Genomic DNA, 25504 nt, shown 5'->3' with positions numbered 1-25504 from the left:
AAAAAGTGAAATCAGTGACAGATTTTCTTTTCTTGGGCTCCCAAATCACTGCAGACTGTGGCCGCAGCTATGAAATTAAAAGATGCTTGCTCCTTGGAAGGAAAGCTATGACAAACCTAGACAGTGTGTTAAAAACCAGTGACATCACTTTGCCGACCAAGGTCCATCTAGTCAAAGCTATGGTTTTTCTAGTAGTCATGTATGGATGTAAGAGTTGGACCATAAAGAAGACTGAATGCCAGTGAATTGAGGCTTTTGAACTGTGCTGTGTTGAAGACTGTTGAGAGTTCCTTGAACTGCAAGTAGATCAAACCAGTCACTCCTAAAGGAAATCAACCCTAGATATTCATTTGAAGGACTGATGCTGAAGCTGAAGCCCCAATACTTTGGCCAGCTGATGTGAAGAGTGGAGTCATTCTAGAAGACCCTGATCTGGGAAAGATTGCAGGCAGGAGGAGAAGGGGACAAGAGAGGATGAGATGGTTGGATGGCATCACTGACTCAATGGACATGTGTTTGAGCAAACTCTGGGAAATGGTGAAGGACAGGGAAGCCTGGTATGCTGCAGTCTGTGGGGTCGCAAAGAGTCAGATAGGACTTAGCAACTGAACAAAGTGTCCTGATGAGGTATGGTTCAACTAAGGAGAAAAGAGGGAACAGACATTGGGTAGGCAATCTACAATGCCTATTACAGGTACTTTGGTTGGTCTAGCTTGGATCTGGTGTCCACTCACTGACCAATCACTGTGGCTGGGTCGAGAGAGGAACTTATAAGCAGATGGTAGAGCCTATTCACACTTAAGATGAAGAAGTGGTGAAAGTGATATAATTCCCCCAAACAAGAGAAGAAAGAGAACCTCTATTAGATATTGATTGCTGCTAACAAGTTACCCCAAACTCAGGGACTTAAACGACAAATGTTTACTGCCAAAGAGGTTCTGCAGCCAGGAATCTTAGTTGGATCTCTCTGACTCAAATCTTGTCTGTCATGAGGCAGTCAAGGTGTTGGGCAGGACAGTCATCTTAAGGCTCAGTGGGAGCAGATCTGCATCCAGCCTCACTCACAGGTTGCCAGCCAGAGGCACTGGCTCCTAGTCGCTAAGTTGTGGCCAGTTCTTAGTTGCTCTGGAAAGACTCTTAGACATAGATCTTTCCATAGGGCAGCTCACAATATGGCATCTGGTTTTCTTCAGAGCAAGTGAGTTAAAGAGGATACCCAAGACATAAGCTAAAGCCTTTTTGTAACCTAATCTCCGGGGTGACATTGTACTATTTTTGCTGTATTCTATTTGTTTGAAGCGAATGGCAAGGTCCAGTCCATATTCAAGAGGAGGGGACATGATGACCAGGAGGTGGAGATCACCAGGGATCACTTCACAAGCTGCCTCCCACAGGTTCTGAGCAGGCAATATAGTAAAGGACCACTAGCCTGAGCAGTGACACGCTGAATCTAAAAAGTAGCAATTATAGTCTAACACAAACAAGCTGAGTCTGTTGAAAAACCTTGAGATTCTCATGATAGTGAAATGAAGATGTTAATATAAAATGTGCCAACAGGTGGTAATAAAGCATATCAAAAGTTTTAAAATGTTAGCATTTTAAATATAGAACAGGTACAAAATATTTAGAAAATATATGTAAGATACAGAGATGTGATCACAACACACCAGAAAAAGGGGATGACCCTTAATCTTGAAGTTTCCGACACCACCCCCTTCTCTCCCCCTCCAGAAGTCACCATCATCTTGAATTTTGTGGTCACGATCACTTGCTTTTCTTTATAGTTTTACCACAGATGTTCGTATCCCTATACAAGGTATTGCTTGGTTTTCCCTGCTTTTGACTTCATGTAAGTGGAATCATATTGTATATATTTCTCTGTGATTTGCTTCTTTCACTCACAATCATGTTTCTGAGATTTATCCATTTGATGTTTTCAATTTGATCCAAAGTCACTAAGTCTTCATGCATTACTCTAATCCAAGAGCAACTCAATTTTATCATTTAAGTCCCCTGTTTTCCCTTCACTTTTATAAACAACACTGCAGGGCCATGCTACAACTCATCTATATATGTATCAATGGACATTTGAGTTAGTTCCTTATTTTTGCTGTTATGAACATCACTGAATTATTCTGGGTACGCTTCTCCACAAAGTCCTCCAGGGGATAAACCTGGGCATGGAACTGATGGATCAAAGGTATATGAATGTTCAGCTTAAAGAGATGATGCCAAATTAACTTCCAAAGTGGTTGTAGTAATTTATACTCCTACCAACAGTGAATAAATGCTCCAGTTATTTCAAATCCTTTCCAATACTTGCTATTGTCTACTTTTTAAGGTTTTTTTTTTTTTTTTTTTTGCCAATCTGGAAAGTATAAAATGAAATTTCATTAAGGCTTTGATTTGCATTTCACATATGAGTTGTAATATTTTTTTATGACATTGGCAAGTGCAATCAGTGATCAAATGAGACCATGAACTCTACGTGCAAGTTTCAGCCATTATCAACATAATTATTTACAAGCTCTTCTTCTCTTAACTGATCATCATACCTGTACACATTCTTTGATTAAAGTTAAATGCAGGGCCTCCCTGGTGGTCCAGTGGTTAAAAGTCTGCCTTGCAATGCAGGGAAAACCAGTTCAGTCCTTGTTCTGGGAAGATCCCACATGCCACAGCTTGCTAAGCCAGGGAGCTGCTGCTACTGAGCTCAAGCTCCGCTTGCTACGGAAGCCCGAGTGCCCTAGAGCTGGTGTTGGACAACAAGAAGCCACTGAAATGAGAAGTCCATGCGTAGCAATGAAAGCTTAGTGCAGCTAAAATTAACTAAATAAATTTAAAAGAAAGTTAAATGCAAAGAATCAAGATTTGTAAAAATAACTTAGTGTAATGCTTATTTTGCAAAGTGGGATAAGGTATAGACAAATGATGACTAAAGAAAATAATTTTCCTGGACATTGTTCTCCTCTTGTATATGTTTTGATACATTATGTGAAGGTGGATATAAGGAGAAAAGTGAGTCATGAACATCTAGTTTATACATTATCTCTGCTGCCCTAAAAAGGGTATACAAGCAAAAAACGAGTAGACCATTGGAGCCTGGACAAATCTTTTTCCTGGTAAAGACCCAAGAAGATGGTGGTGTTTTTAAAGTCTTAAATAGAATTTGCATACTCAGAGATTTACAGCGAAGCAATACTTTGGCCACTTCATGCGAAGAGTTGACTCATTGGAAAAGACCCTGATGCTGGGAGGGATTGGGGGCAGGAGGAGAAGGGGATGCCAAAGGATGAGATGGCTGGATGGCATCACCGACTTGATAGACATGAGTTTGGGTGAACTCCGGGAACTGGTGATGGACAGGGAGGCCTGGCATGCTGTGATTCATGGGGTCGCAAAGAGTTGGACTGAGTGACTGAACTGAGCTGAACTGTTGATAAGGAATTACTTACCTTAGATGTCACTCCACATTGTCAACAGTGGATCATAAACACGCTGAACTTGAGATTGATTAAACTGTTAAACTTAGTGAGGCCATATCCTGAATGGACAGTGCCCAAGAAACATGAACGGCTTCCCTGATAGCTCAGCTGGTAAAGAATCCACCTGCAATGTGGGAGACCGGGGTTCGATCCCTGGGTTGGGAAGATCCCCTGGAGAAGAGAAAGGCTACCCACTCCAGCATTCTGGCCTGGAGAATTCCATGGACTGTATAGTGAATGAGGTCGCAAGGAGTTGAACACGACTGAGTGAATTTCATTTTCACTTTCTTCCAGGAAACATGTTCCCGGAAGAGTCAGAGTTCCAAGCATAAAGTAGAGGGGCAAGAAATTAAGTGATTTGATTTCAGGTGAGCTGACATCCGTCTGTTCGTGGAGGCAGTGCTGAAGACACAGTACCTGCCAGGAACTGGGATTAATTTTAACTCTCAGCCTGGGCCCGGGGTGGCTGGGTGAGCCTGACTTGGGATGCAAGTGGGCAGTGACAGGAGACAGGGAACACTGGGTTCTCCTGGTGTTGCACTTCAAGCTGCCTTTTGTCAAAGTTAGCACAGAGAGCAGATCAACATGACTGCTACGCATGTGTCATCTGAGTGCAAAATTACATTTTTGAGAAGCCATTCCCGGGTGGCGCTCCTGCTAAAAATTCAGCCTGCCAGATAGACTTGAGACAGGTTCGATCCCTGGGTGGGGAAGATTCCCTGGAGGAGGGAACGGTAACCCACTCCAGGTTTATCTCCTGGATAATCCCATGGACATGGACAGAGGAGCCTGGCAGGCTGCAGTCCATAGGGGCGCACAGAGTCGGACACCCACAGCACGTTAGCACAGTCATAAAAAACTTAAGTATGGTCCTACTTTTTCACCATGTAATCCCAACCTGGAATCTGCCAATTCAGTTGGGTTAGTGTGGCTGAAATAAACTTATTCGGATGATCTGAAGAAACACCAGGAAACTACAGACACAGAAACCAGGGAAAGTCTAAACATCCTGGCCTGAGGAAGCGTAGACCTGGGAGCTGCCGTGGGTTTGGTCAGTCCTGGGACTAAAGCAGCGGTATCACAATGTGCTACGCCTACTCGTAGTGTTCGGTTATTCTCTTTCTCTGTTCTAATTTTCTTCACCACCTGACTCCAGCTTATTTATTTTGTACAGCCAGAACCATCTGCCAAACCCATCGCTTACTTGGCTCTCAGGATTTCCTTGTTTGAACTCTCCAAGAGGGAATCTAATTGGCCAGATCAGCTTTACAAACTGGACAAGGGTCTCGGGCCCGTCTATGGATTGGCTGCGCTTGATCAGATGTCTTTCCGTGGCCCAATCAGCTGGGGCTGAGGGAGACAGGCCGCCCACAGCCGCTCCGTGCTGAGTCCAGTGGTGGGGGCAGTTTGCCTTACAAGGGACTTTGAACTTTGTACCTACAAGAGGAACCTGGGAAAACGATTCAGATATGGAACCAAAAGGTGCATTAAAGAGCTTTTATAGCACACGTGCCCGCGCGCGCGCACACACACACACACACACACACACACACACACACTTTGAAACCCCTGTAAGCATGAGTAATTCTAGGCTGTTGAGGTGCGGAACGAGCAGCTAATTCAAGATTTTCTCTGGGAAAACGAAATAATATGCCATAAGACCTCATATACACTGTGATCAGGGTTTTCTAGGACAAGACTGTACGTGTTGAGTTTTTGCCCTGTACAGGAAAGTTAACGGCTGAGTGGTGCGGCACATGGCTATCAAAAGTTCTTTAATGAACAGATACTCTGGTTATAATGAAGGTAAACACCAAGCGTTTGTTAGCATCCACGTTCCTTCACCCTAACTGGGCCCGCGCCCCCTCCCCATGCCTTCCTCTCCCGTCCGGAAAAGTGCACTTTTCTGGCAGGTTCGCGGCCCTTACCACCCACGGGTCTGCCAGCGGGAGAGGGCCGGCACCCAGCTCGCGGCGCCAGTGCGCCCCCGCGCGGCCGGGCCGGGTTCCTCCACCACTTCCGGGTCCTCCACGCCCCGCCCCGCCCCGCCCCGCAAGTGCGGCCCTCCAGTCTTTTCCCCGGCCCTGCAGGCAGCGCGGGCCCTCGAGTCCCCGCTCGACCCTGCCCGCCATTGCAGCCTTCTAGCTGCGGGGACTCCTCCCCGCGCGCGCTCTCGAGTAGCCATGGCTCCGCTCCGCTTCTCGGCCAACCTGTCGTGGCTGTTCCCGGAGCTGTCGGGCTTTCCCGCGCGGCTCCGGGCCGCGGGCAGTTCGGGCTTCGAAGCAGCCGAGATCGGCTGGCCGTATGCGGAGCCGCCGGAGGCGCTGGCGCGCGCAGCGCGGGAAGCCGGGCTACGGGTGGTGCTAATCAACACGCCCCCAGGTGCGCAGGGAGGGCCCAGGCCGGGACAGGGTGGGGCAGTGGGGAAGGAGCAGGGAGCTGAGGCCCATTCTTTCCGCAGGAGACAGAGAGAAGGGGGAGAATGGGCTGGGGGCTGTTCCCGGGAGGCAGGCGGCCTTCCGAGAAGGGCTGGAGCAGGCGGTGCTGTACGCTAAGGCTCTGGGCTGTTCCAGGTAACCTCCCCTCTCCATTCCCCCGCCCCCATAATCCGCGAGAGAAGAGGCTCAGGGGTACTCCCGTCTCTGCCTCTTTAGTCCTGGTCCCTTGTAAATTGCCTTTTTGCATTTCATCTGTGTGTACGTCACTCTCAGTTTGCAACTCTTTCTTGCTCACCTCTTGCTGAGAACTCAGTATGACCTGGGACATAACCCAGTCAGTTCAAGGAGACTCTGGGAGCAGAGAAAGCTTCATAACAGGTAGTGATGTTGAACTGGGTCTCCGGGGTGGGTGCTTGCTTGACCAAAGGAGCATTCCAGGCAGCGGTGCAGTAGCCACACGCCCCCGGGGCTTGGTGTATTCTGCAGAGATTATGAGGCTGGAGGTGAAGTCTGTCTGCTTTGGAGGTGACTGAGAAAGATGAGGTGGCGAAGGGAGAAGGTGGGGGACTCAGAGTGGGGCTGATAAGGTGAATGTCAAATCCTGCACAGGGCAACCAGACTGCGAAGGAACTGGCAACAAGCAGTTATGGGGCAGAGGGAGGAGTGTGTGTGCAGAAAACAGATGGGAAGCAGCTAAGAAACAGATGCAAGGAGGAGAGACAAGCAGCGTGGAATACCTGAGCATAAGGGTCAAAGTAATTTTTTAAAGGTGAGGCTTGAGGAGAAGGGCCATGGAAAAGGAGAATCTGGATGTACAGGAGGGGCTGCGTGAGGGCCTGTGGTCTCTGAAGCAGGAGGATGGTGGGCCTTCAGAAGGAATCTGGGAAAAGCCTCGGTCTTAGGTTGACACAAGTGTCTGAGGGCGCCGGGAGGCCTGAGCACCACAGCCAGGTGGTCTCACTGGGGACCTGGGGAGACGGGAGGCTGGTGCAGTCGGAGGGCAGCTGGAAGAGAAGTACCCAGCGAGCATGGGTGTGAAGGCTTCTTCGGTGAGGATGGACTCCACAGCCCCCCTCCAGCCCCATTTTCCCCACAGGATTCACCTGATGGCTGGCCGAGTGCCCAAGGGGGCTGACAGAACCACGGTCAGGGGTGAAATGGAGGTAGTTTTCCTGGAGAACCTCAGGCACGCAGCTGAGGTTTTGGCTCAGGTGAGACAGTGAAAGGGGCTTCTCAGATGGCCCAGTGGTAAAGAATCCGCCTCCCAATGCAGGAGATGCGGGTTTGATCCCTGGGTCAGGAACGTCCTCTGGAGGAGGAAATGGCAACCCACTCCAGTATTCTTGCCCAGGTAATCCCATGGACAGAGGAGCATGGGGTCGCATAGAGTTGGACATGGCTGAGCACCCACATGAGACAGTGAAAACACATACAGACACACATACTTCATGCATGTATGTATGTGGAGGGGAAGCACAGGAGGGAGCGCAGTGAGGCACAAGGCTGGGCCCTGGCCGAGGCCAGAAGGGCTGGGGATCGGCTTGAGCAGTGACTGACTGAGGGGGTCGAACTTGGGGAGAGCTCTACTCATAGATCTGGCCTGGTGCTAGGAGAACCTCGTGGGACTGCTGGAGCCCATAAACACCCGCATCACGGACCCCCGGTATTTCCTGGACACGCCCCAGCAGGGTAGGCCCCCAACCCCCGGCCGCCTCCTGTCCATTGATTCTCCAGCCCTCCTTGAGTCTCACGACCCCTCTCCCTGGTTTCTCTCCCAGCGGCAGCCATCTTACAGAAGGTGGGAAGACCCAACCTCCAGCTACAGATGGTAAGTGGGGGAGAGGGTGTGCTTCTCAGAGGGCCGTGTTCTCCAAATCTAGGGACAGTGGTGTGGGCTGCAGGGTCTCTGACTGGGGCATCTCTGCCCTAGGACTTATTCCACTGGCAGATCATGGACGGGAACCTGACAGGGAACGTGAGAGAGTTCCTGCCCATTGTTGGTGAGGGCCCCTTTCTCGGCTTCTTCCTGGCCTGCCATGAGGCTTCCCCTGTCCTTCCACTCTCTCTACCCCCAACATCTACCCCCAGGGCACGTGCAGGTGGCACAGGTCCCCGGTCGGGGGGAACCCGACAGCCCCGGAGAGCTCAACTTCTCCTATCTGTTCCAACTGCTGGAAGATGAAGGCTACACAGGCTTCGTGGGCTGCGAGTACCAGCCTCGAGGTGAGGGTGGGCTGAGCCTGGCCCCAGGGAAGGGCCTCTGGAGGGACACTGTCGACAGGGGCTGTCTTCCTCCTCATGGCCTGAGAGGCCGCGCGCCCGCTCCCCTCAGGAGACACAGCAGAGGGCCTGAGTTGGCTGCATTCATACTGGGAGATGAGGGGCCGCCCGCAGGCTGGCCAGTGAGGTCCTGCGCTCCAGCCACATGCCTCTGGGACGGTGAGCAGCATGACTGAGTCTCCTCTAATTAAAGACACCCTGCTGACGTTTCCACGTGTGTATGTTATTGGAAGGGGCGGGGGAGGACACACAGTGTCTTAACTCTGCGGTTTCTTCGGGCCACTTCCCTCCTGCAGAGAAGGGCCATGCAGCTTGTGTTCAAGTCCTCCAGTCTGTGCCGGTGTTGCTGTGTCCGTGCTCCTTGGGTACAGACGAGAAACCAAGGGTACAGCGGCCAAGGGACTTGCCCACGGTCACAGCTGCTTCAAACGCAGAGCTGGGATTCGAACGGAGGTGTCTTATCTCGATGGCAATTGTCTGGCAATGATGTCCCAGTGGGAACTGATGATCAGATGACTCGTGATGGGGGTGGGGGAAGTGGGTATCGGACAGGATTCAGGCAGAGCAGCTCTAAGGGGTCTACCTGCCACCTGATATGAAGAATTCCCAGACTCAGCCAGGTGAGCAGAAAGGAGTCTCCTTCTGGAAGGGCCCAGGGACCTGAGAGGACATGGGCACCTCAGGAGGTGAGTGGACCCTCTGGAGCCCTGTGCTGGTCAGTGGCAGCAAGTGTTTAGGGAGCATAGCTCCTGCTGCAGGCCCCCAAGACACACTCACACGAGCTCTGGCGTCCCTCAGTGTCTAGTCTTGCCCAGGGACCTGGAAGGGCTGGTCTAAGATTTCAAGTGGGCAACCTTATAGAGCCATGGTTCGAGGACATTCAGTGGCCTGTCCTTCAGAGGAGGCGGGTCCAGAGGGTGAAGCAGGCTGTGTTGATGACGGACTCCAGGTGGTGGTAGGTGGAGACGAGCTGGGCAGGGGGGCTCTCGCTGTCCTGGGGCTGCACAGGGAAGGGCTCTCGGAAAACCACCGTCAGAGACTAAGGAACAGGGAGTGAGTGCAGTGGTGAGAGGTGGGCAGGCTGGGCCCAGGAAGCTGGGCTCCCCAAACTCAGCAGGCTCTGGGGTAGAGCATTTGAGGTATAGCCTCCCACTAGGGCTGACACAAAGCCCCTCAACAGCCCCCCACCCCTGTTCTCACCGTCTTTCCCAAGTGGGAGTCCAGAAACACTAGCACAAAACAGTCCGTGAACTTCTGATTCAGCACAACCTAAAGATACAGACACAATGAGATGGACAGTGAGGCAGAGATCCTCCACGAGGGCATCCTGGAGGCGGGACCAGCCTGAGGAAGGCCGGCTTTCATCACCACCTGACCCCACCCGCGCTGCAACCTTGCTTCTCATCCTTATTGGCTCCCAGTCAGCCTGTGCAGGACGTCAGGATGAGGGGAGTGGTCCTTGACTGGAAGGCCCTACACAAGCTGGCATCAACATCTGAAGCCCAGCAACAAAGGGGGGCTCTCCCCCCTCGACGAGAGTCCTCCTTGCCTCCTGGGTTTTGTGTGTCTGGCCTCCCGGATGTCTGTCCCTGTAGCTCAGCTTTGTGGTCTCTCCCCAAGCAGTTTCTTCTATGCCTGGGGCTTCAGTGATCTCCTGTTCATATAAGTGCTGCCTACAACCCTCTCCTGAGCGCTAATCCCCGATGTCCATAGACCTTCTAGACTGTGGTCCTGCAAGGTCCTCTTGGGCCTCAGACTCAACTCATCGCCCTTCCCCCAAACCCATCCCTGCTCCAACACTCTTGCCACCCGCAGAAGCACCCCCATCTGCTCACACTCGCCACACTACTGCAGCCTTACCCCAACTCGCCTCAGCTTCTGGGTGATGCTTTGTCACACCTTGAAACTAAGTCTTCCCCAGAAGCACCATGCGGCAGGACCCCTCACCATGGGCCAAGTCCTTTTTTTTCAGAAGTCTCTTGAACCTTACCCCTCCTGAACTGCTGCTCTCAACTGGGCCCATCCTTGAGTCTTCCAGTCCCCAGTGCCCACTGCCATAACTCTCTTCTCTCCACTGCCCTTCCCAGCAATCTATCAGTCTAATGTGCACATTAATCACTTGTGGAGATGGTGGAAAAACAGCTTCTGGGCCAGCAGGTTGGGGGTGGGGCCTTGGGTCTGCACTTCAGCCAGCTCCCAAGTGGGGCTGACGCTGCTGGTGCGAGGACCACACTTTGGTAAGAAGTCTTGAAAGCCCAAGAAGTCCTTTCTGGGACTTGAACCTACATGAACTAACCACTTATGAGGTTCCAGAGCTTAGCCCTTGGGATCACTAGCCAAGGTTTGTGCCCTTGAGGGTCCTGAGAGCACAGCTCTCTTCTCAGTGAGTCACAGCCTATGGCTTGGTGCTTGAAGAATTTTCCTCCTCTCTTCCTGTGTAGGCACTCCATCTCAGCCTCCCTCCAGAGCCTGTGTAGTCAGGCTGGGGCTCCTTGAGGGGGACCCTGTCCTCCATCTAATGAGGATTTCTTTCAGAGGAAGGCCAAGGAAACTTACCAGGTACTGAGTACCCAAGTCTGGGCTCTGGAAATGGCGACAGCTCTGGGGAAAGCGGCTCAGGAGAACCTTGATCAGGCTTTGGTACCAGGAGACCGTCATGGACAGGAAGCAGTCCTGCGGGGGGAGGCCCACAGGCATGGGTCTGCTGTCCCGGAGCCGCCTCTGAGACTCCCACAACCTTCACCCTGGCTGCTGGTGGCCTTCCAAGCACCCACCCCAGCCCCTTACCAGCTGCGGGTCGATGTCCCCAATGGATTTGGCATGGACTGCTTCTAGGAGCTCCTCCAGCTCAGCCAGGGCCAGGCGCCCCCCTAGCCTCAGCCGATCAGGTCCTGGTGGTTCCAGCAAGAAGAGGCGCTTCCAAAGGGTGTCCCGACGGCAGTGCCCTCCAGCCAGCCGGACCAGCTGAGCCAGCCGTGCCCGTGCCACGCCCACCTCTGCAGCCAATGGGGGGAAGAGGGGAGCTGGTCCAGGGGCCACACTGGCCCCAGAGGCCTCCCCAGGGCTACTGGCTGAGCTCCCAGGAGCCTCTGGCTCAGGCGTCAGTCTGGGCGGCTTCCGGAGCCGGCGCATGTCCGCAGTGAGTCTGGGGAACAGCTCTCGTTGGCTGGTGAGCACCACAAAGAACTGTAGCCTAGGGTGGGGAGAGGGTAGGAGTGTGATGGTCACAGTAGGACAGACAGGGCCACTTCAGGGCAAGAGCCACGTTCAAGGTAGGGGATCTGCTGACCGAAGAACGTGCCGCTCAGCCTCGCCTTGCTCCTCAAAGGGTGCAGCACAGTGACAGACAAGCAGAGACACGTCAAAGTCGTCCTGGTGACGAAGTCCCTCAGAGTCGAGGTAGGAGCCAGAGCTGAGCAGTGAGGGTGGGGGAGATGTCAAGCCTGAGGTTCTGATGAAGCCAGGGGCCCACGCTTTCAGCCTAAGAGAACACGGGTCCTCCTACTGCGGGGATGGCCCTGCCTCCAGCTCCACCTGTCCCCACCCCGCCTTACCTGTGCCATGCCGACACCAGGGCATACTCGTTGTGTTCCGGGCCTCCTGGCCGGGCCATCCGGAGCGGCTTCATGTGGTAGGAGCTGGCGTGGTCGGCCACATAGTTGTACAGCTGGTGGGCAGCGATGAGTGGGGTGGGCAGCTCCAGGGTCCCTGAGAGGCGAGTTACAGGAGACACTGAGCCCCAGACAGACACAGTGATCTGTGGGCTGGAGGACAGGAGTCCCTGAGGCTCTGACTGACAAGCGGACTAATTCTTCTGGGGAGCTCCTGTGGGACATGGAGGTGGGACAAAGCGGCTCAGGGCACATGGGGTACAGGACCTAAACTTACGAAACAGACTGGGAGTTACTTAAGACAGAAAGGTGAGGACAGGGTCCAGGTGACACGAAGCGACTGACAACACAGGAGAGGGGAGACAAGAGACAAGGTCTGGCCCCCGGAAGTGGTCCCTTCGGTCCTGGCTTGTGGCCTGTTCTTTCCCAGGTTCACTGGCTTGCCCTTGGGCACTGACCTTGGTAAATGTGATTGCGGCCGAAGTGGGGCCCATCGGGGTGGTGGGCCAGGAAGTGACGCAGGAAGGTGGTCAGGTGGTAGCCGTGCCGCAGCACCGCATGGGCGCCCAGCACGTGCTGGCGCACGAGGCGCAGGTGGAAGTCGTAGCTGAACGAGTGGACATGCATCAGGTCCCGCACCCGGTCGCACTCCTCCGTGAATAGCATGGAGAGCTGGGAGGTGGCGGGGCCAGTCAGGAAATGACGGCAGGCTGCCCGGCGCACCCCCACCCCCTCCTCCTGCCTGGGAAATGCCACGCACAGTTCACCCTGTCCTGTGGTCCCTCTGTGAGAAGCCCTCCTCATTACATTCAACTCGGTTGTAACTGTTGGCATGAAACTGACCATTTTGAGAGATGAACCTTTGAACTCTGTATCCCAGAGTCCACTCAAGTCCAGCACAGATTTACTCATGCAATAAATACTTGCTGAGTGCCTACCACCTGTCTACCCGGTACTGTTCTAGGTGCTGGGGATACACACCCTTGCCCTCAAGGAGCTTACAGTCTAGCAGTGGGGACAGGATAATAAACATCAGAGGAAATGAATATGCAGCACATTAGTAGATTGTTACAGAAAATCAATTGGTAAAGCAGGTGCAGTTTTAAACAGGGTGGGCTGGGTAGGCCAGGGGTGTAATTACTGACTATTAGAAAGGTTTTTCTGGTCACTTCCCAACTCTCCAGCTTTATCTTCTCATCAAATTACTTGCTCTCCCCAAGTATATATCACATATTTTCTCTACACTTTTGTACCGGCCATTCTCTTTGCCTGAATGCTGCTCCCACTGACCCCCAAAGCTGGCTAACTCCCACTCATTTGTAAAGCTTCATCTGGGACATCCTGTCAAGGCGAGCCCAGGGTGGGCCTTCTCTAGTTGATCTGCGAATGAATGAATGAATGAATGAACAACCACTGATGCAGGAAGAAAGGAAGGCAGAGAGGCGGAGCTGGGCTTCTCCTGGAGGAAATCAGCATTACTGAGAGTGTATTAACAGTTGGATAAGTGAGGCTGGGATGGCAGAATCTACATGAGCATGCCCCTTGGTGACACTGGGCAAAAAACTAGTAGGAAAGGAAATCAATGACTGTAAATGAGGCAACTGCCTAGGAGTCAGAGTAGCTGCAGGACCCTGGGTAAGTCACAACCTCTCTGCTTCCGTTTCCCCATCCACTATGGAAATAAAGGAAAGGCCCTCATAAATTTGAAGCAGCGTGATAAACACTGCAGTCGCCAAGGATGAGCCTCAGATTGCAGCCCCAGTATTGCCACCAACTAGCTGTGTTCCTGGGGCACACCACTTAACCTCTGTGAACCCCCGTTTCCCCTTCTGTATAGCAGGAATAAAATTCTCTTTGCTTAGAATGTATACTAAACACTTACTAATAGCAATAATAAAGCAACTTAGAAATCTAAGTAGGGATACAGATTAGATATGCAGGGGCAGAGAGAGCCAAGCTGGATAGAGATGAGGGGTCAGGGAAGTCAGGACTTCAGGAAGCTCAAGAGAATAGTGAAGTGGGTCCATCCTGCCAATACTACAGCAAAGTGTGGAAGAGTGCCTGCCCGTCCAATCTCCCTGCTGTGCCCTAGGCCAGGTAGGTGCCTGCACTGAAGTCACCAAGCTTTCCTAGATCTCATTTTCCTGTGATGACTAGATGAGGCATCCATACCCGAATCCATACCTACGAGCTGGATCTGAAGCTGTCCAGATTTGGGAAGAGTCTATGCCGTCTGTCCTGGAGAGTGACAGCCTGTGCCCAGTCAGACCCTAATCTTTAGAAACTCAACTCAAAGTATAAGGAAGGCAGAGGCCCTTGCATGACAAGCCTGACAACCCAAAGGGGCCAAACTCACTCAAGGGTGGAGGGCTTCAGGTCCCTGACCACATTCGGTCCTGACTCATTCATTCATTCTGAGCCCTCCCGAGTGCTCGTGGGGTACAGAGGCCCTGCCTTCAGGCAATCAGAGGGCTAGAAATAAAACCGTGTGTGGGGGTATGCTGTATGGGAGGGGACTTTAGTCCACATTGTAAGTGTTAGCGACTATATGAACAGTGCCAGGCTGTCCCCAGCTCTAAGCCAGGACTGGCACTGGCCCACCCAAGTGTCACATTACCCATTCAGCTCAAATATCCTCACTGTCCAACCATCTATGGTCAGTGCCAGAATGACTACAGGGCCAGACCGGCCCCTGTGCTGCACTGCCCTCTGCCCCCAGGGCCATGCCTGAACCCGGCTCTGGACTATCACAATGTGACTGGCAGATGGGCCAGTCATGGCACTGGAATGACCCAGCTACCCACAGCAGCAGATCATTGCTGGGGCTACACTTAGACCCCGCAGCCCTCTGTCCCTGCCACTTACCTGAGAGTTGACAGCTTGCCCCATGGGCATTCGGGAACATTCCAGGGCAAACTGTTTGACACAGAAATAACAGCCCTGGAGAGAGGATGAAGATGAGGTCAGGAGGGCAAGAGATAGGAAGGCCTGGCTCTCCTCACATGGTGCTCCTCCTGTTTACCTGAAAAGCCAGCTCCATGAGGATGATGCCCCCAGGCAGAGCCCGCTGCAGGTGGTATGTGGTGACTGGAGAGCCTGTGCTCTGCAGAAAGGAGAAAGACTGGGGTTCAGGGGCAAGGATGGGGGCTCTTGGGGAAGCAGACCCCTGGGCCAATGACTTTAATGGTGTCAGGCTGGGATCAATGACCTCAGTCATTATCCAGGGCCCCTGACTCTGGGCCTTGGGCAAATAATTCAGGCTTAGTGATGCTGCTGTCTGAGGCATCGCTGATTTCACTGCTGGGGAAAGCACATGACGATGTGGTTACCTTGGGGCTCCCTTCAGCCTTGGTTTTCGGGCAGGAGAAGGAACCCCGTCCTTCTGTTCCAAGGACAGCCATGGCCCGAAGCCGACTGGCGCTGCAGAAGAGGAAGAGGGACGGGGGTGGGCAGGCTCGTGGGGCAAAGGGTCCCAGCTACCAGACCCAGAGCCAGCTCACAGGAGTCACTGTGGAGGCGAGGAGACAGGCTCAGAGGCGACCTGCTTGGGTCCCATGGTGGGTCAGTGGGCAGGCTGGGACTGGAGTCCGGGGCTAGACTGTGGGGCGGGGCGCTCTCCACAGCAGGTGCTGCTCTAAGGGGAGGTGGAGACAGGCCCCCCTATTCCAGCGAGAGGATGAGGGTGGGGCCGCCGAGGCTGCCATGACTAAGGGGAGACCCCTGTGGGATATGGCAGTACCTGCTTGTTGGAGGCAGCAGGGGAGGATGGGAGGGGAGTGGGTGATGTCCATCTTGAGACTTCACGGGGAAAGCTCAAGTGGATGCTTGATGCCCTGGTAAGGACGGTTCCTCTGAGAGGGAAAAGGGGTTCTCTTTTGAGCTGGGAAGGTCAGTTTTAGTGATCTAAAGCCTGTTGTTCTTCCCTTCTCAACTCAGAGACAAAGGGGAAAAAGAGAAGTACTGTGAATGAGGACAAAATAGAAAGAGCCAACGAGACCCACTCATCATACTCAGGACTACAAACTCCTGGAACTGTTGCTGGGGGTGGGTGGGGGTGGCGGGGTGGGCAGTGGTCAAAGCCTTTGGCAAGAAGAAATGTCCTACTTAATTCTCAAGGAAATAGGGACCAGACCTATTGATTGGAGAGACTTGAGAGGGAGGAAGGCTTGATTTAAAATTTTCCTCTGGAAACATATATTTAACCGTAGTGTCTTTGGTTTTAAAAGGGAATTCTGACTTCTGGGAAGAACATAGCTGAATGGCAAGGACATGAACGCCAGAGAAATCCCTGCCGCTGGGACCCGGCTGTGGAGGGCAATGAGCAGAGTTCCTCCTGGGGTCTGTCCCGGAGAAATGAGAGGGGCAACTGAATGAGACGTCCTGGAGGCGCAGGCCTGTCCTCCTCCTAAGGCCGGGGAGAGAGCGGAGGCCGGGGGGATGGAGAGCTGGCTACAGAAACACTAAGGAGGTGGGAAATGGCTTTCTGGGCCTAGGGGGCATCTTGAGTAAGAAAGCATGACTTACATTTACTACTTTGAAAAGGCATCAAACTGAAAACAGGAGGGAGAAAACAAACGGACATATCTGGATACGTGAAATGAACTGTGTCATAGTGTGGGCCTGGTGAGCTGAATGTGCACGTGGCCCTAATTACCCAAACAGGACCCAAGGAGAAGGGAGTGTGCGGCTTCACCTGCCACGGAGGAGGAGAGGAGAACAAGGAGACGAGAGGGGCTCACCTGCGGGCAGGTGAGGGGGGCCGCAGCGGCACCAGCACAAAGCCCATGCTCTGCAGATACTGCACGTACTGCTGCAGGAAGGCCAGGCTCAGCTCCTTCAACCAAGGCTCCTCCCGGGCGCCCAGCGGAGGCCCGTCCGAGGAGTCGCAGTTGGCGGGGGATTCTCGGCTTCCCGAGGCCGACTCAGGGCGATGGCGCCGCTGTGGGAGTGGAGGTTAAGAGAGACTCTACCCACCGGCAACCACCCTATCAGGGGTGAAGGAACGGAGGTCCTCCCGAAGAAATCCAGAGTCTGGAGCCTCACCTGTCCCTCCGGGGCCCCCGAGGTCTCTGGGGGCCCATGCAGCCAGGCTGCAGGGTCAAAGAGCAGGGCTGTTGCACAGTAATGCACCAGGCGGGATGACTGCTTCAGGGTCTCCAGCTCCCCGGCCTGGAGAAAGAGTGAGCACCGGGTGGGTGGCCAGGGCAGGGTCATGGGACTGCCCGGAGGATGCGGGGAAGGCACTCACACTGATAGGCATGCTGGCTGGGGCGGAGCGCTGCTGCCACGTGACAAACAGGTTCTCCATCTTCATCTGGCGCTCCAGCTCTAGGGGTTGGAGGCTTTTAGTAGCAGAACCCAGGAGCAGCCGCCCCTCTTCCTGCCGGGCTCCACAGCTGGCCCTGCCTGCCGCCCGGCCCGGCCCGCTCACCTCTGCGTTCTGCCATCTTGATCTCCAGGAACTGCTGTCCATGGTAGGTGACGGGATCGGGCGGTCTGGGCACAGGGCCGAGGGAGGAGCTGGGGCGGGTGGCCGTGATATCCCGCAGGGCCTCATCGAAGGGGAATGTGTCCAGGGGAAGGGGGCCCCCGCCCCGCGAGGACCCACTCAGCCGGCCCTGCTCACGGCTCAGGGGGGGACTTGCACTCCGGATGAGGGTCTCTGCTTCCACGGTCGGCAGCAGGAATGGGTTTGGCTCCTGAGAGAGACAAAGCCTCACAAGGGGTCTGGGCCTCTGCCCTCAGACCTCCTCTCTCACCCCGTGGCTGCCTCTTTGACTTGCCCTCCCTGCGACCTCTGCTCTGTCTGCCCCCTCTCCTGTTTCCGGACGGCAGCTTCCTTTAGCTGACTGCTCAGGAGAGGAGGGGCCCAGACGGCAGGCACCTTTTCATCCCGCACTGGAAAGTCCAACTGGCCATAGTGGTGGAAGAGGCCCAGCTTCTGGCTGAGGAGGCAGAAGATGAGGTGGGCGCGTGCGTTCTGCCACTGCACGAGGCGAACCAGAGCGCGGCCCAGGGCCGCTCCCAGGTCTGGAGCCCAGTTGTAGGTCAGCAGCTGGAGCTGGAAGTCAGGGCTCAGCATCAGTGGGATCACAGAGCCCCTCCTACCACCCAGCCCCTGGCCCATGCCTACCTTTTTGTCCACGACCTCCAGCAGCAGGAACCTCTGCCGGGGAGCATTTCGCCCCATGCTCCCGTCACCTCCTGGCTCAAAGCGCTGCACGGCTTTGGCAGCTATGGGGTCAAGAGGCAAAATGAAGGTCTTAGGACTGATCCCTCTCAATCGCTCACTGCCCCCCACAGGGTCAGAGGCTACAGGATCAGTCCCTCTGAGACCCCCACCCCCACCGCAGGCTGTGGCCTCACCCTGCTGGGTGGGTCTCCTCCACTGTGAGAAGTTCCTGCCCAGAAGCAGCAGGTGCCGCTCAGCTGCCGGGCGGTGTGGTGGGCCCAGCTGTCCAAGGGAACACGGACTGAAGAGCTCTGGCTCAGGAGTCCTAGTGGGAGGGAGGGATGGACAGAAAGCAGACCATCTACGGCCCCATTCCCTGGCCATCGCCTCTTCCACCTCAGCTTCCGTGAGACCCCAAACTCACAAATGCTGCTCAAAGATGCGGACACTGGTGTCGCCAGCCATCGAGGTGACCAGAGTGGTGAGCTCAGACAGGACGGATGGGAGGAGGAAGCGGGACACCATGTGAGTGGAGCTCCTGGACACCGAGGCGCATCCTGGATCCCGGGCACAGAGGTCGTGGTGGGGCTCGGCGCTGGGGGCTGGGGACTGGGCCACAGGCTCAAGGGTGGGAGAAGGGTCTCACCAATCTGAACCATGAACTCCATCCAGTGCCGAGCGACACGAGCAAACACAGGCTGCAGGGTGCCTGCCTCGCCCTCTTCTAGCTGTGTGGTCCTCCGTCTGAAGACACAGCAGGAGTAAGAGCCTTGCACCCACACACAAGACCTGTATGTTCACACGCATTCAATAGCCCCTGTGACTTCACAGCACACTTTCCATGATAACACACATACCTTTGTCTCTGGGCTCCAGACTCTGGGCCTGCTGCCCGCTCAGTCCCACCTGGAGTCCGAACGCTTTCCGTTTTGTGACGCCTCCGGCCCCGAGTGTCTTCTGGCCGATCCAGGACAATGTCGTCAGTTGTTTTTGGGGAACCCAAGTCCCCACATTCTGTTTTACTCTGGGGGCAATGCAGTGAATGAGGAGGGGCTACTGGGAAGGGGAATGGGGTAGAGGATGGAGGCATCCAAGAATAGTTACAAGAACCCAGAAGAGCTGGAGGCCAACCAAGTAGCCTTGAGCAGGCTACCCAACTTTCCGGATCCTCAGTGGCCTCGCTAGTAACAGGCCTGCTGAAATCTTGCAGGCTGTGAGATCTGACAAGGAAAGTGGAAATGAAAACACTTAAGCTGAGGCTATCTGTGTGTAAGTGAGAACGTTCCATGTTCTGTATACTCCTGTCTAAGGGACAGAGCTCTGAGGCAGGGCCTCCAGGTAGTAGAGAGGGGAGACAGGAGGCAGGCAAGAAAGCAGAGGTCAACCTCACCACCTCTCTTTATTCCATTACCAGCATATCCCAGAAGCTACGCCGGCCAGCTCTGCTGGGAGGAGTCACAGGTTCGCCAGGGCCAGGGCTGGGGGGAAAGGTGCTGGCTCGGCCTGCAGGGCTCTTGGTGTCCAGTGACCCACTCCTGAGACTCCCTGTGAGTAGCAGGCATTACAGACTCCTGTCACTGACCATCAACCCCCATTTCAGACAACCCAGCCAGCCCCAAGGCTGGTGAGAGACAGACATGCCATTTACTTACTCTACCTGTTCCTGCAACCCAGCCAGCCCTAAGTCTGGTAAGAGACAGACATGTATTTACATACTATACCTGTTCCTGAATGGCGGGTGTGTGTGTGTGTGTATACAGAGTTCCTGGTCGTGTGTGTGTGTGTACGGAGTTCCTGGTCGTGTGTGTGTAGGTGTGTGTAGGGAGTTCCTGGTCGTGTGTGTGTGTGAGTGTGTATGGAGTTACTGGTCGTATGTATGTGGGTTTGTGTAGGGAGTTCCTGGTTTTGTGTGTGTGTGTGTGTAGGGAGTTCTTGGTCGTGTGTGTGTGTGTGAGTGTGTACGGAGTCACTGGTCGTATGTATGTGGGTTTGTGTAGGGAGTTCCTGGTTTTGTGTGTGTGTGTGTGTGTGTGTAGGGAGTTCCTGGTCGTCTGTGTGTGTGAGTGTGTACGGAGTTCCTGGTCGTGTGTGTGTGGGTTTGTGTAGGGAGTTCCTGGTCGTGTGTGTGTGTGAGTGTGTGTGTGTAGGGAGTTCCTGGTTGTGTGTGTGTGTGTGTGTAGGGAGTTCCTGGTCGTGTGTGTGTGTGTGTGTGTGTAGGGAGTTCCTGGGTGTGTGTGTGTAGGGAGTTCCTGATTGTGTGTGTGTGTGTATACAGTTCCTGGTCGTGTGTGTGTGTGTGTGTGTAGGGAGTTCCTGGTCGTGTGTGTGCGTGTGTGTGTAGGGAGTTCCTGGCTGTGTGTGTGTGTGTGTGTAGGGAGTTCCTGGTCGTGTGTGTGTGTGTGTGTGTAGGGAGTTCCTGGTCGTGTGTGTGCATGTGTGTATGTACACAGTTCCTGATCGTGTGTGTGTGTGTGTGTGTGTGTGGAGTTCCTGGGTGTGTGTGTGTGTGTGTAGGGAGTTCCTGGTCGTATGTGTGCGTGTGTGTGTAGGGAGTTCCTGGTCGTGTGTGTGCGTGTGTGTGTAGGGAGTTCCTGGTTGTGTGTGTGTGTGTGTGTGTATACAGTTCCTGGTCGTGTGTGTGTGTGTATGTACACAGTTCTGGTCGTGTGTGTGTGCGCGTGTGTAGGGAGTTCCTGGTGATATACCGCCAATCTAAGCGAGTGGCCAGCTGCACACATGCATTTCTATCACGTGTGTCACCTTGCTGGCGCAGGGAAGGTGAGGGACAGCTATGAATGTGTAGTTTAGATGCAGCCTCTGCCGCATCTCCCCAGACTCTCCTTGCGCCCTGACCTGGAGCACCGTCTCACCTGGACCTCCAGGGCTCTCCGGACTCCACGTACCTGCAGATGCGTCCTCTGTGCACAGCGGCGCTGGCAGCAGCCACAGCTCCATGACGGCATCCGCCAGGGCCTGGCGGGCTGCTGTGCGGAGCTTCTCCTCCAGCTGCACAATGCTGATGTTCCCCTTTTCCCAAACATCCAGTCGAAGCCGTGGGGCCCCGCGTGGAGCTGGAAGAAAGAACAGGGGCCACCTGAGTGTCTCCCTGGTTTCCACAGCATTAAATGAACACCCCGTCCTCTGACCAAGCTGCCCCACCTGAAGAACTGTCTGGCAGGACTGGGCAGCGAGTGACCTGAGTCAGCTGCTCGAACTCTTCCTCCTGCAATGGGTCTGGGGGCCCCGGAGAAGAAGTGGGCCATGATGCCAGCGAGATGGGGGCTCCCTCCTCATCCACAAAAGCTAGAGTGATGCAGGCGACCCCTGGGTAGAAATCCAAAAGGAAAGCTCAGCTCTGAGACTTCTGGGCCCTGCCCCTTCCCACCCCATCCAGCTGCGGGACAGAAACAGGCTTTCCCACACCCCGTGGCGCCACGGGCCCAGGGGCTGCACTGTACCTTTGCCCCCAGTGCCCTGTCCTCCAGGCTTGTTGTACAAGTAGATGTCCAAGTCGGGGAGGCCACCCTGCGGCGGGAGTGGATGCTGCGGAGAGAAGAGCCACCGAGCACTAAGCCCAGACAGGTGGACACAGGCTTCAGGGAACGGGTGCCCACAGGGAGAGCGGGGAACAGGCACACGCAAGAGCAAAGGGAGACACAGGTAGGTGACAAGGGCCGGGCCGGGGCTGGGTGTGCAGAGGTCCACGGGTGGGGATCTGTAGAAAACAGCTTCCTCAGCAAGCATGCACGTAGGTGTGGACTGGAGGTGCAGCCTCACCTGGAAGTGGTTCCGGCTGTTGCTATCCGTGTACTTGGGGGAGTGCAAGAAGATGAGCAGGTTCTGACGCAGGTACCAGGCCAGGGCGGGAAGCCAGGGCCGGCAGGAGGGCGGCAGGGCCAGGTGCAGCACCTCCGAGGGCAGACTCCCTGGGGGCTGGATGAACTGCAGAGAGGGAAGGAAGGGGAGTCAGAGCTGAAGAAAGTTTCTGGCTGCAACTGTCCCGGTAGCTGCGGTGGAGTCACGCAGGGAGCCTGGGAGGGAGCTGACCTCCACATCAGCTGGTGTCAGCTTGCAGTTCCGCACGAGCATGACCGTGATGACGTCTAGTGTGGCCTCATCCAGGCGCCGACGCAGAACCCGTACGAGCTCATCTGTGATCTCAGGACCTGGACATAGCCATGGTGGGGAGGCGGAGACGCTCGCTGGCAGAAGATCCAGCCACTCCATCTCATCCCTTAACCCCAGACTCAAAACAGGCTGCCGTATACTAGAGGCAGCCAGCACTAAGTTCTAGTTCTGCCAAGCTACTTACTCAGCATGTGACAGATGAGTCTTACCTCTCAAAGCCTCGGTGCCCCCCTCTATACAGTGGGAATAATAATAGCATCTATCTCATCAGTAACATTCTTAGCCCAAGGCTAGTATACATTTATTGAGCCATAAATAAATGAGCCAGTTGCCTATTGGATACCTTGGGTTCAATGTATCCCAAACCCGCCCCAGTATCTGGCCAATGGGACCACCATCTATCCACATATTCACTCAGTTTAGACATCTGGGTGCATTTTAGCCAGCTATAGGTCCTACCCTTCAACATCTCAGGAGCCTGTCCTTTCCCACCCAGCTCCTGCTCGAGGGAGGCCTGGAGCTAGTGTAAGAAGTCCCAGACAACTGTGGAACTGCATCTGGCCACTCCCCTCACCTGCTTGCCCCACGCCATGCACCAGCAGCTGGATATGTCTGTCCACTTGGCCCACAGGACGAGTAGCATCGGAACTGCGGCTGGACGCCATGTCCAGGGGAGAACGAGGACCCTGCAGGCAAACTGTGGTCAGGGCCTGGCTCCAGGGAGCAAAGTCTGCAGGAGCACGGGGGAATCAGGGAGTGGGAGATACATGCCAAGGCTTCCTCGGAACAGATGGGCTCCTGGCTTCGGGACAGAGCAAGGGATGGGGGCAGGGCGTCACTGTCCCACGGCCGCTCACTGCAGGACGTCTCCAGGAGCCTGGGAAAGAGTGGCACGGGAGGGCTTTGGACAACAGCTCCTCCACTGCCTCAGGCTGTAGCCCGGCTTCCCAGGACTCACATACCGCAGATAGTACACAGCTTTTGTTGCTCGCTCCTGATAAACAAACATGTTCTTCCGGTTCACCACAGAGAAGGCATTAAGCACAGAGCGTAGGGCCTGGATGGCTGTAGGGGGAACCAGGGTTTAGAAAACTCTTTTCTCCAAATTCCCCACCCCCAACCACAACCCCACTACACTCCACCTGCCCTCTCATGCCAATCACATACCCCGAGAGACGCCCATGCTGGGTCCCATTTTGAGGCGTGAGTGGACTCGAATCACGGTTCCCCATACGACGTCACAGGAGAAATGGCCAGGGACAAATTGCATCGTGGCGGCCAGGTACCCTCGGGGCCCACAGCTCTCATCAGCAGCATAATCTGGGGGACAGGAGATGGTGGATCAGAAACAGGGCACAGCCCTCTGCCCTCAGACTTCTCACCTGTGAACTGGCCTACCTGTCCTCAACCCCCGACTCCTCTGGCCGATCACTCTGCGAGGGGAAAGATGGTCGCTTTGGGTATTAAGATAAGCTCTTAGGAAGACAGGTCATAGCACAAAGGTTTTCAGAACTATCTCAGGAAGACATGGAGAAGGAGCTAAGAAGAGGTGTCAGGAAAGGCAAAGCATAATCCTGAGGATGCTGCCAGGACACTCTGAGCCTGTCAGAATATAATACAGAACATATCCTACTCATGTATTCATTGGGCAGTGCAATAATACATACCCCATTAAAACAGAATGTGCGTGACTGCTCACATACCCCTACAGCAGGGGGGACACTACACCCTTTGCTCTGGAGGACAGCTAGCCCAGAAAACCCGAAGGGTTGGGTGGCTCTTTGCCAGAGTCTGTGGCTGCAGCCCACGGCCTTGATCGACCCTTTCCAGGTTGATGAGGAACCTTCCAGTAGGTCAAGGTGGCAATCTGGTTTCCTAGAGAAGCTGCTCTAAGATGTGAGCAGAATACAGGACACCCAGGGGCTGCAGAGTCTGGACTGGAATGCTGGTTGCTAAGGGTTTCAGCGAAACCATATGGAAAGACTAAAACGAGGAAGGGCTGGGTTTGGGCTCCGACTAGTCTCACATCCCGGGCTGTTGGGAGCCACTGGGAAGGAGTGCTTGGCGGACGCAGCTCATACTCAATTTGCAGAAGATGTCTTCTAAACCCTGGGAAGTCCATCAATTATGGGGATTCTGCTTTGATATGGAACACATCCCAGGATGTGCTGAGAGACGCGCTCTCCCGTAGCTGTTAGGAACGTTTGTCTACAGCCTTGCCGAGCATGTTAAAGATAAGGAGTGATCTGACGTGACTTTTAGAACTGAGGGAGAAAGGCAAAGGAATGGCATGATCTGGCTTTTTTCTGTGAGCTGGGGTGAGAGGTTGTGAGGAATAAGAGAAGGGAGCGGAAGTGTGGAGATTTTGATTCCCATCTCAAGTAGATGATCCTGTGTTTCCTAACCCCTAAGGTTTCTGTGCCTGCCTGTCTGGAGGGACAGCCAATCAGAGGGCAAATCCTACAGGCACTCAGGCTCCACCCCTCCGGGGTTCTTGCCTGTGAGGTGGCCTACTTGCCCACCACCCCCTGCCCTTTCCTCGGCCCCGGCCATCACCCTGCAGGGGTGAGATGGTCATTTCAGAAAACAAGGCATGCCCTTAGGAAGACAGGCCACAGGGGCGCCTGCTCCGGGTCCCTTCTCTCCTGTATTCTTCCACGGCGCCCCCTCTGCTGGCTCTCTCCCGTGGAACGGAAACATGCTCAAGTCTCTGCCGTATTTTAAATTCCTGCCTTGCCTCCCACCTCCCTTTAGTCTCACCGGATCTATCTGCCTCTCCCTTCACTGCCAGGCGACTTGAAAGAGGAGTGCCTCCCGGCTCCTCCAGCCCAACACCCTTTCATGGCCCCACTTCCTCTGGTTCCCTACTCCTGTCTCCACTGAAAGCGCTTTCACTAAAGTCACTGATGACCCCGTGGCAGCCAAACCTGGAGATCCTTTTCTGTCCTCTTCTCCTTGTTCTCACTGTATTTCCTGGCACCGAGGACCAAGTAATGGTGAGTTACTTAGTCTGCCCCCAGCTTCTCAGCAGTCTTCGGTAAAGGCAGGCTCCTGAGTGGGACTCACCATCGCTGGGCAGTGGTACCCGCTGGCGGGAGTGGAAGGGGGTCTCGCTACGCCACAGATCTTCTTCACTCTCAGCCACCAGAAGAGAGTTGCAGACATGACTGTCGTGCAGGTCCTGAAGAAGCAGCCGCTAAGAGAAGAAGGAACCAGCTCTCAGGGAACTGAAATATTCCTGCATACACTGCTGCTGGTGGTGGAGAGGGGTGATCAAAGGCTAGAGAGAATGCCCATTATCTCTGGGGGGTCGGAGGTCAAAAAGAGCATCAGTAATCACTGGGAGCTCAGAGATGGTGTCTGACAGTCACTGGGCTCTGGGCGCTGAAG

General features: G+C 54.5%; 2 protein-coding genes and 1 long non-coding RNA gene across 5 annotated transcripts in view; 2 read left to right on the top strand and 1 right to left on the bottom strand.

The window, feature by feature from the left end:
• The first annotated feature begins 5528 nt into the window (after positions 1–5528).
• On the top strand, positions 5529–8412 carry HYI (hydroxypyruvate isomerase (putative)). 2 transcript variants are annotated; one of them, XM_069588918.1, is made up of 8 exons: positions 5529–5867; positions 5947–6058; positions 7020–7134; positions 7534–7612; positions 7702–7751; positions 7854–7923; positions 8012–8146; positions 8256–8412. In XM_069588918.1, the coding sequence occupies exons 1-8, from the start codon at positions 5669–5671 to the stop codon at positions 8327–8329; spliced, it is 834 nt and encodes a 277-aa protein (XP_069445019.1). In that variant the 5' UTR covers positions 5529–5668; the 3' UTR covers positions 8330–8412. The 2 variants fall into 2 exon arrangements, with proteins under 2 accessions (XP_069445019.1, XP_069445027.1); XM_069588926.1 differs by lacking the exon at positions 7854–7923.
• SZT2 (SZT2 subunit of KICSTOR complex) overlaps positions 8406–25504 on the bottom strand; it is a 51704-nt gene continuing 34605 nt past the window's right edge. The window contains exons 42-72 of one of the 2 annotated variants that reach the window (XM_069588845.1): positions 25181–25310; positions 23282–23434; positions 23077–23179; positions 22886–22991; positions 22689–22800; positions 22034–22152; positions 21764–21928; positions 21445–21529; positions 21146–21310; positions 20890–21057; positions 19398–19531; positions 18844–19010; positions 18633–18730; positions 18411–18543; positions 18181–18311; positions 17948–18048; positions 17699–17875; positions 17246–17513; positions 17063–17142; positions 16858–16983; positions 16554–16753; positions 15144–15234; positions 14837–14917; positions 14680–14754; positions 12273–12486; positions 11758–11911; positions 11493–11615; positions 10991–11396; positions 10760–10876; positions 9404–9472; positions 8406–9242 (exon numbers count right to left, since the gene is read on the bottom strand). In XM_069588845.1, the coding sequence (XP_069444946.1) occupies positions 9099–9242; positions 9404–9472; positions 10760–10876; positions 10991–11396; positions 11493–11615; positions 11758–11911; positions 12273–12486; positions 14680–14754; positions 14837–14917; positions 15144–15234; positions 16554–16753; positions 16858–16983; positions 17063–17142; positions 17246–17513; positions 17699–17875; positions 17948–18048; positions 18181–18311; positions 18411–18543; positions 18633–18730; positions 18844–19010; positions 19398–19531; positions 20890–21057; positions 21146–21310; positions 21445–21529; positions 21764–21928; positions 22034–22152; positions 22689–22800; positions 22886–22991; positions 23077–23179; positions 23282–23434; positions 25181–25310 (4395 nt within the window). In that variant the 3' untranslated portion in view covers positions 8406–9098. Of the gene's footprint in view, positions 9243–9403; positions 9473–10759; positions 10877–10990; positions 11397–11492; positions 11616–11757; positions 11912–12272; positions 12487–14679; positions 14755–14836; positions 14918–15143; positions 15235–15553; positions 15666–16553; positions 16754–16857; positions 16984–17062; positions 17143–17245; positions 17514–17698; positions 17876–17947; positions 18049–18180; positions 18312–18410; positions 18544–18632; positions 18731–18843; positions 19011–19397; positions 19532–20889; positions 21058–21145; positions 21311–21444; positions 21530–21763; positions 21929–22033; positions 22153–22688; positions 22801–22885; positions 22992–23076; positions 23180–23281; positions 23435–25180; positions 25311–25504 lie in introns of those variants that run through there. The other variant, XR_011256805.1, reaches the window with a different exon arrangement.
• On the top strand, positions 17650–21835 carry LOC138439908 (uncharacterized). The gene is made up of 4 exons (XR_011256855.1): positions 17650–19447; positions 19587–19675; positions 20821–21646; positions 21739–21835. It is a non-coding gene; the product is annotated as an uncharacterized lncRNA (long non-coding RNA).

This window comes from Ovis canadensis, chromosome 1 (genome assembly GCF_042477335.2).
Source record: "Ovis canadensis isolate MfBH-ARS-UI-01 breed Bighorn chromosome 1, ARS-UI_OviCan_v2, whole genome shotgun sequence".
NCBI lineage: Eukaryota > Metazoa > Chordata > Mammalia > Artiodactyla > Bovidae > Ovis > Ovis canadensis.
The sequence above is the reverse complement of the archived record's forward strand: the minus strand, read 5'-3'. Positions and strand labels throughout refer to the sequence as shown.